Source organism: Triticum aestivum, chromosome 2B, assembly GCF_018294505.1.
Source record: "Triticum aestivum cultivar Chinese Spring chromosome 2B, IWGSC CS RefSeq v2.1, whole genome shotgun sequence".
In the NCBI taxonomy this organism is placed as follows: Eukaryota; Viridiplantae; Streptophyta; class Magnoliopsida; order Poales; family Poaceae; genus Triticum; species Triticum aestivum.
In genome coordinates, this window is record NC_057798.1 from 452,990,689 (window position 1) to 453,000,749 (window position 10,061).

The window sequence follows — 10,061 nt, forward strand, 5'->3', positions numbered from 1 at the left end:
GATGCCACATGTTGGTCACCCTTGACGAAAGCACTTCTATGACGTGCAATTTATCGTCATGGAAGTGGACACTTCCGTGATGATAATGTTGGTAATGTCATGGAACACTTCTACGACAACACAGGTATGACTATCTTGATTCTGTCATAAAATCGTCATGGATGTACATGCATGACAGAAAACGTGACCTACTGTGACAAACACATATCATCACGGAAGTGTATTTTTTTGTAGTGTCCGCGCGTGTGGCCACGATTTGCTTCTCCGCTGCCAACTGCTCCTTGAGCTCCTGGTTATACTGCGTGCACCATGGCTTAGGGCGGTGCTTATTTGGTGGATGGGTTGGTGATTTGGTTGAACGTGTCGCGCCGGCGGTCAAGGCATGTGGGATGTGGAAGGAGGAGGAGGATGGGGATGGGGGTCTGGTGTGGATTACCTGCCTGGATAGACGAGGCCGGGCAGCGTGAAGGAGGGTCGTCGGCGAGGGGGCGGCACTGCAAGCAAGGAGTGAAGGTTTAAATTTGAAAAGGAAGGCGGAAACATGGGAAATGTGGCTTTTGGTAGGGGGTAGGGGCGGGAAGGTAGATATTTCCGCGGAAGCCAAAAATTTGGAATCGCTTCAGCGAAAAGCTGGCGCGCAAAGTGTCATCAGACACGGTCCCTTATTCAGAACTGTGTACGATATGTGAACATCACAAATGATTCAGATAGCTTAACCCGTGTGCGATGAGTTTGAACGTCAAAAATTTTGGTTCCAATTTCCTTGGTTACAGTGCTCATCCACGTCATTGCATAATTTGGGTACACAAAGGAGAGTACAACACACCCACACTTCTTAATCGAGCAAGTTCAGCAATTAAACAGAGCTAGCTGGCCTAAACATCACTCTAACAAATTAAAGACCGGTGCTCTTAATTAAACAAAACAAAGAGTACTACTACGGCTGATGCTCGTCGATCTTTGCTGCCTCCTCCATGTCCAGCTCGCGCCCGACGGTCTCCTGGGGAAGGAGCTCCATGGCATCCATCGCACCATATTCGGCAAGCATCTCGCACTCTGCGTCTGCCATCTCTTTGGAAAAGGCCGCCATGAGATGGGCGTGGGCGACCATGATCTGGGCTTGGACGGGCTCCGTCATCTCAAGGTATGCGGCAGAGGAACGGACGGCTGCTCGAACGCTCTCGTCGATTGCCAACTCTTCGACTGTGGGTTGCCGATCATTGTCGGAGAAGCTTCGTTCGATTTGTACGGTGACTGCCACAAGCTGGGCGTGGTCGGCCTCCATCATGGCTAAGGTTGCCGCTGTGGAACAGAAGTTGGTGTGCCGCTCTCGCTAGCTGCTATCCCGGGGCAAATGTTGGTGCCGCCACCTGAGAGGCAACAGCGGTCGTTTGGCCTGCCATGGCCGCCCGGTCGCAGATTGTGGGCGCGCTCATGCACCTTGTTAGCACGCGCATGGCGGCTGTGGCCGCGCTCTTGCCGGCGTGGGCCGTCGAAGTTTCCCTTACGACGCGGGTCCACGTCCCCATCTTTCACCGGCAATGATTGAACAGTGAAATGATATTTGGGGAGCGAGCTAGTGTGCTTGACACGCCAGCTGTGGACTGTAGCCGACGCACCTTCTCGCGTAAGCCATATGCGTACTATACACCGACGGTACTCCAGGATATTTTGTATTGCATCTCACATGGTTGGTGATAATAAACTGTGTGGGATCTACTTGATTTTTAATTTTGATTTAAATTATATGTAATGGGGTCACAGCGGCAATGGGCGATGTTTGAATTGCTAGACGTTTTATCTGCAGTGAACATGCAACTATATGTGTGTCGTAAATAAATTGGAATTGTTCAGGGTTCGTTTGGACATTTTTATATGGTGACTTGGTTTTCTAGGCATTTCAGGTGCACAATTCAAAATTAAACCACATGCTCCAGTCCATAAAAACGGGTTGCAAAATCAAATGTTTGTCCTTGGTTGCAAGCTTAGGTCACGTGCAAGAAATGAGAATAAATGTCAAACACCTTGACATTGTCGCTCAGCCACTAACATTCAGATACATGCTTTTAACATTCTAGTAAATCAAAAACTCATCTGAAATTCATGAAACTTGACATGATATCATGGAACGGCAGCGACATGTCGTGGTAAAAATATTGTCCCGTATGGGGCAGGTGTGGGTATAAGCTTCTCGCAAACCAGAGCTTCTCTCACAACAAGTCTGATGGTTTCAGTAGGATACGTGCCACCTTGGGGGATGAAACGATATATGTTGCCTCTTCTTACTTTCAAAATGTTTCTCGTGTCAACATAGAACAACACGAGTGTTGTGTCAATTTTAGGGATTTTTCGGGGTTCATTTTGACATTTTTATGCATTAATTGTGTTTTCAATGCATTTATGAGCACAATTCAAATTTGAACTACATGCACATGCTCTAATGCATATAAATTGGTTAAAAATTCAAATCTGTGTTCTTGGTTGCATACTTAGGTCCCATGCAAGAAATGAGAATGAATGACAAACACCCTGCCACCGTCACTTGGCCGCAAACATTGAGATTCCTGGTTTTTAAATTCTAGTAAATCCAAAACTCGTCTGAAATTCATGAAACTTGGCATGCTATCATGGAGCGGCATCAACATGCCGTGGTAAATTTTTTGTCCCATTTGGGGCAGGTTTGGGTATAAGCTTCTCACAATCATAGCTTCTCACAACAAGCCTGATGGTTTTGGTAGGGAATGTCCCACCTTTGGCGACGAAATGATATCAGCTGCCTCTTATTGCTTTTAAAAAAATTATAGTGTCAACATAGAACAACAGGAGTGTTGTGTCAATTCTTGGGATTTTTTTGAGTTCGTTTGAACATTTTTATGCATTAATTGAGTTATCGATGCATTTATGTGCATAATTCAAATTTGAACTACATGCACATGTTCTAATGCATATAAAATTGGTTGAAAATTCAAAATTGTGTCTTTGGTTGCATGCTTAGGTCCCATGCAAGAAATGAGAATGAATGTCAAACACCCTGCCACCATCACTCGGCCGCAAACATTGAGATTCCCGTTTGCCGCGTATCACACCCATATTGTTCAGTTGAACCGTTTCCATTGTGTTACACAATAAAGGTTGCAAAGAGGGATCTATAGTAGCAAGGTCTATCAAGGTCTTCGTTTTGTAATTTTGGACATTTCTTGTTTTTTGAACACATGTTGATTGGCTTGAAGAAGGTCTATCTCGTTAGTTTCTGATAATTGTTTATACGCAAGCAACTAGTTTGCATTTTTCAAAGTTTTTTGTACAAACAGAATCACACACAAACTTAATATAGTAACCGTCTGTGTTATAATTTCTCATCGCAAACAGTTCATCCAAGTGGCATGTTTGCTGCGTATCACACACATCTGGTTTACACGAATCGTTTGTGTTCTTTTGACTGATCGCAAATGTCGCATATCACATACATCTTGTTAAGATGAACCGTTTCCGTTCTCTTGCCTAATCGAAAATAGTTTGTCTGAGTGGACCGATGTCGTATATCACACACACCTTGATCTGGCTAATCGTTTCTGTTGCATTCCCTAACAGCACACAGTTAATTGGAGGGAAGTGTATGTCGCATATCGCACACACATTGATATGTCTGCCCGTTTCTGTTGTTCTTCCTCGTCGCAAACAGTTCTGCTGGATCAACCGTATGCCTTTCATCGCACACTCAACTAAAATTTGAACCGTGTTTGATGCATCTGTCATCGCAAACGTTTTGCACATTTTTTACGCTTCTCTTACACCACCGTTTGCGATTATTGCATCACACACAGTTTCTTGAAGGGTCTATGGTTGTAGTGTCGCATTAGCAGCATCCTGCAGTAGTGTGAATACTTCATAAATTATAGATACGTTGGAGACGTATCACTAGTCAACTGGGAAAGAGTTTGTCATCCTATCGAGATGGGTGGATTGGGAATCCGTGACTTGAGATGCACTGGGAGTGCCCTCCGCACTCGTTGGTAATGGCTGCAGGCGACTGATGCGTGGAGACCATGGCACGAGCTTCATCTCCCCTGTGATCCCGAGGTTAGACAATTTGTTCATGCATCCACAACTTGGTCTCTTAGTGATGGCCGCACGTGTCGATTCTTGGCGGATTACTAGCTCGAGGGGCGATCGATTGTCGAGCTCGCCCCTTCCCTCTCCGCCTTGGTTCCTCGCAAGCTAAAAAACAATGTCTGGCATGTGATGCTTCACAAGGACGGGCCTGGATTCAGGACATTCGGGGAGCCATGGGTGTTGCAGCGACTATTGAATACATTGATATATGGCACAAAATCCAACTCATCTCTCTTGGACCTGACCTGGACGTGATCCGATGGCGATGGACCTCATCTGGTGTGTATTCTCCAAAATATTGCTACTTGCAACTCTTCCCAGGCTCTACTACTTCACCACATTGGCGCATAACCTGGCGAGTTTGGGCTCCTCTTCGCATCTGATTCTTCATCTGGCTAGCAGACCAGGATCGCCGCTGGACGGTGGAGCACCTCCAGCGACATGGCTTGCCCCATCATGCCCAATGCCTCTTTTGTGATCAAAGCCAGGAAATGATCCAACATCTTCTCGCAGGATGCCCCCTTTCTCGGCAGCTTGGCACGACGTTCCCTCATGGTGCCTACAACACCACCGACGATGCTATGTGAATTCTTCACCTGGTGCGAATCCTCAACCAGAGAGGCGCCCCTTCGTTTCCGAAAGGTTTTTTTTGCTTGGATTTTTCTCTATTTGCTTGGGAAAGGGTTTTGGCTCTCCCGCGATTCTCACAGCTACACTATGGAAGCATCGCAGTCACTGTGTTTTGCAGACTAAGGCATAGTCTAGCGGTGGAAAGAGGTGATGCCTTCCCACCCATCCAGATTAAAGGTACGATACTTGTAATTTGGGTTTGTTATACCAACTATAATGTAGAGGCCTCCTTTATAGTCTTTCTATCAGGAAAAAAAAACCACGTGTTTCCGATGGCGAGGGACCCTCCGCGGCGCGTGTGCTGCAGGAAATCAAAGACGAGGCGTGTCAATGGGCTAACGCTGGTGCTAAGGGTCTGGGTATGATCTTAACAGTCTTTTTTTTGCCATGATCTTAACATAGTCTCTTGTTGCTACTTGCTAGGGGCTGAGCAACCCCTCATTGCTGCTCCCAATTTTTGTCTATGCGCCTGTGTGTATGCATTGACGAGGCACTGTGTAACATTATTTCTGGCTATTAATGAAAAGATACGCATCTGGGTCTGGCATATTCGTGAAAAGTCGAGGAGTAGGGCTGGACTAACGAGCTACTCGGCTCATTAAGACTCGGCTCGTTAAGGCTCGTGATCGTTAAAGCTCGGATTGTTAAGCTTGTTAAGGATAATGAGCTAAATATAATGATTGGCTTGGTTCGTTATATGTTCGCGAGCGCTCGCGAGCAGCTCGTTAGGAAAATGCATCAGTAAACAAGATACATCACATGCATATATTTACAAACATACATAGATCCAGGTAGTAGGATTCAATAAATCGGGAATATGAGAAGATGAGAAAGATGTGAATGTGGAAAATAACCCTTCCATAGACTTAGGACTGATCGAAGTCATCGAAAAATTCTTTGTAATGAGCAAAACCACGCTACTACCGAGCTTAATGAGTAGCTCATGAAATTCGCAATCTTGATTGTTTAACTCATTAGTGTTAACGAGCAAAAATTACTGCTCGGCTCGGTTCATTAAAAAAATGAGCCGAGCTCAAGCGAGTCGAGCAGCCGAGCGCTCATTAGACTCACCGAGCTTCGAGCTTCTTGTCCATCCCTATCGAGGAGGGCGCAAAATGTTGATAGGAAAGTTTAGCTAGGGCGTGGGTTGCCCCAAGCACATTTGTACATCGCATTCTGAGAAAGTCTGCCGTCACGAGTACTCCTTCCGTTCCAAAATAGATGACCCAACTTTGTACTAACTTTAATATAATATTAGATCATCTATTTTAGAAGAGGCCTTTGAAATCGACTCTGACCCAGATTGTCTCGGCCCTGCTACAGACGTGGGGCCCTGGTGTACAGCGCTGCTTTAATACAAGGCCAAGAGAGGCCATTACCACTAGTAGCGGCCGCCAGGAAGCACAGCCAAGTTGTTAAAGGCAGCGGGGACAGGGCCACCGCCCACCGCCGTCGTACTCGTGGAACTTGCTTGCTTGCCACCCCGTCCTTTGCTGCTACCGCCGCAGCCGATCGATGGCCGATTCGGCCGGAAAGCGGCCTCCAACGCCGGCGCCGGCCTCCGGCGGAGGCGGTACGCACGCACACCCCTCCGTCCTCTCTTAATCTCTTTGTTGTTTACGCCTTATGCTTGGCGGTTTTGCCTGACTTTTATGTGTTGCTCTGGACCTGCGGTACCATGTGATCCGCCTGGTTGCTTTCTTGCTTCTCTGATCGCGAGTAGTGGTGGATTTGCTCTTACTACGACGTGTAACGACGTGATTCGCGAGATTGTCCGGTCATAAGTGAAGTGCACCTCTGTTTGTTGCCTCCAACTGCATAGTAGTAGTTCTTGTGCCTTGTTGCACTCGTCTGAACCAGTTGAAAACACAACTTAATTCCTGTTACAAATCCCTAGCATCGTGATATCCCTGATTCCCCGTCCTTGCCACTTTTCAGCAGTAGAAATTTATTCACCAAGCAAGTTATTCGCATATATAAAAATCCAAATAAAGACAATAGGTGAAGGAGTCATCATGGATTCCTTGCAAAATATGTGTACAAGTTTTGCTTCCCAGGGGAATAAAATAGTTGCTCGGTTTCCGAAATCTACGCCACTTTGTCGCTTGATTCTAGATGACCCAGTTAGATTACTTCTCTTGAGAGAATGACTCAGTAGCGCCACTCGATGAACATCGGCATTAAACTGGCAGTCCAAGATGACATATTTGTTTTATACCTTTTGCTTTCAACCGCTTCTTGGCTGACAAAGGAACCTGGTATACTGAACTTTCAATTTTCTTTAGAAACTCTTCAGAGTTGGTTATCTTTTCAGATCTGTCGCTAAACTGCATAGTGTTCAGAACATTTCCCCTTGCTAGAATATTCAAAGTTACTTACCTTTCCTGCGTCCCATGTCCAAAGTTTTGTCGCAAAATTTTCATGCCACTGCATATCTGTCGTAGAAATTTCATTGACCACTTTTCAATTTTATATCCTGGTGTTGTTTTCCTGCAAAGCATATGGTGTCATTTTCTCAGGGGAAAAGAATTACTGCATTCAAAACTCTAGTAAGTCACATAACTGTTGACGGAGTGTGTTGCGTGGTGCTCGATTACATGACCCATGAGGGCTTACCTCGTGACATGTACGGATAATTATATATTAGTGTATTATATTACAAATAAACATGATATTATTTTGGTTCTGATAATGAAATGCTATTTAAAGTCATGGAGGAGGACACGCAAACGTCTGCACTCATTTATTTATTTATTTTGAGAGAGAGAAGAACTTCGTCAGATTTAAAATTTGGGATTTGTGCCCTTGTGTCTGGAAACGAAAGGAGTACAGCTAGAAGCCTTAGAATCACCGATCACAAACCACACGTTGAAGATCAGATCTTGATTTGTTTTCTTAGGGCATAGCACTATCAGACAATCAAACCTTCATTATTTATTCCATGTAGGGATCGAGTTGACAGTGGATGAACCTATGCTTGAAACTGACAGTTTAAGATGATACTACTACTAGTAGATTATTCTATCTTTTGCTTCTGTCTGTTTCTTAGCTGACAGATCACAGATGCATGGCATACTTAATTATTTCGTGGGACCTACTACGATTTCCTTCAGACTTCATTAATCTGCCAATCATTTGGGAGATTTTCTCTTGGTATAGTACTATAATGGTTTCAATACGCCTGAATGCCTGATTCACCAATCTGTCCACAACAACAAGACGTTTCCAGAAATTCTAATGCTAGTGCTATCAATGTCATGAAAATATCTTGAGATAGGTTCTACAATCTCGCATATTGAAAATGTCACGAAAGGATTGGTGTCATGTTGGACCGGTAATGACAAACCTTCTAGTAGAACTTTATGACGAGGTGCATGTTCAAACCTTCCATCTGATTTATGTCAAAAGCTAAGTTGAAACAGTCCTTCTCTTAAGCCAGAAGACATCTTTACAATCTGTACACTAATTTAAACGAGGTGCAGAGGTTCAAATTGCAGTGACACAGCACTGATTTCACGTGTTTGCTATCTCATTTCACAGGCATGGCGTGGAAGCTCTCTTTAGCTCTGTTCGTGTTGCTCGCGGCGTTGCTGTACAAGCAGATTCAGCCTCCGGCTCCGGAAATCGTTGGCTCGCCGGGTGGCCCCCCTGTTACAGCATCAAGAACAAAGCTCAAAGACGGCAGGCATTTGGCATACCTGGAATCTGGCGTCCCAAAGGAGAAGGCCAAGTACAAGATCATTTTTGTCCATGGATTCGACTCCTGCAGATACGACGTGCTTCAAGTTTCCCCGGTACATATTGTTGATTATTATCTTAAGAATCATTTTACAGATGGAACAATCTACTTCAAGCTGACACGAAGTGATTCTCACGTCATGGACCGATGAAATCTGGTACAGGAGCTGGCACAAGAGCTGGGCATCTACCTGCTGTCCTTCGACCGGCCTGGGTATGGTGAGAGCGACCCTGACCCGGCACCGTCTGAGAAGAGCATCGCCCTCGACATCGAGGAGCTCGCCGACAACCTGCAGCTGGGCCCCAAATTCCACCTCATCGGCTTCTCCATGGGCGGCGAAATCATGTGGAGCTGCCTCAAGTACATCCCGCACAGGTAACACGGCATCAAGAACTTATCAAGCTGATCACCGTGCATCTTTGTTCACTGCAACATCCAAGGCTTCAAGTCTGAATGTTTGTTCCACCGTGGTGCAACAGGCTCTCTGGGGTGGCCGTTCTCGGGCCGGTCGGCAACTACTGGTGGTCGGGCTTGCCGTCGAACGTGTCATGGGACGCCTGGTACCAGCAGCTCCCACGGGACCAATGGGCGGTCTGGGTCTCCCATCATCTGCCATGGCTGACCTACTGGTGGAACACCCAGAAGCTCTTCCCGGCCTCCAGCGTCATCGCCTACAACCCTGCCCTCCTGTCCGAAGAAGACGCGAAGCTCATGGAGAAGTTTGGAATGCGAACCTACATGGTATGTATGGTAACAAGCGTCACTCGCACCTGGCATGATTAAGCCGGCTACAAAATCCCGGTGTAACTGACCGTTCGTTCCTCTGATCTGTTTGTGCGTCTCGCAGCCGATGATAAGGCAGCAGGGGGAGTACTACTGCCTGCACCGCGACATGATGGTCGGGTTCGGGAAGTGGGGTTGGAGCCCCCTGGACCTCAAGGACCCGTTCGCCGGCGGCGAGGGCAAGGTGCACCTGTGGCACGGCGCGGAGGACCGCATCGTGCCGGTCATCTTGTCCAGGTACATCAGCGAGAGGCTCCCGTGGGTGGTCTACCACGAGCTCCCCAAGTCCGGACACCTCTTCCCCGTTGCCCAGGAAATGGCCGACGCCATCGTCAAGTCCCTGCTGCTCGGAGAGCAGTAACCTTCCACTCCGATCATCTATCTCTATGTAGTATGCTTCTTGTGCAGTACCTCAGCGCCGTGTGGTTAGCTCCTCCTCACGGGCACCGAATAACAGGTGTTTCTTTCGGTCTGGAAGACGACGATAGACACTTGTATATATCTGTGAGGGCTAGGGTTCGTATATTCAAGCCATGGCCATGGAATTCGAATTACAAGGGGAAGGAGGAAGGAGGAAGACGCTACTCGGCTCGCGCAGGAGCTCTCACCACACACGCACCCACTAGCCGTTGTGCCAATCGCCACCCAATCCATCCTGGCTACGGGTATAAGTATCTCGGTTTAGGCCCACTCCGGCCCAGCTAGCCGAGCGGGTAAGCGAGGCAGCCTCTTGGGCCGGCCTTCCTTTTGAACTGCGTCTTGGCGCTCCTCTTGATCGCTGACAATCCCTCCCCTG

The 10,061-nt window shown here is 46.9% G+C and overlaps 1 protein-coding gene across 1 annotated transcript; it reads left to right on the forward strand.

The window, feature by feature from the left end:
* The first annotated feature begins 6,112 nt into the window (after positions 1 to 6,112).
* On the forward strand, positions 6,113 to 9,819 carry LOC123045399 (uncharacterized hydrolase YugF). Its single transcript, XM_044468444.1, has 5 exons — positions 6,113 to 6,316; positions 8,284 to 8,537; positions 8,646 to 8,857; positions 8,962 to 9,223; positions 9,330 to 9,819. The coding sequence occupies exons 1-5, from the start codon at positions 6,259 to 6,261 to the stop codon at positions 9,624 to 9,626; spliced, it is 1,083 nt and encodes a 360-aa protein (XP_044324379.1). The 5' UTR covers positions 6,113 to 6,258; the 3' UTR covers positions 9,627 to 9,819.
* Positions 9,820 to 10,061: the final 242 nt, after the last annotated feature.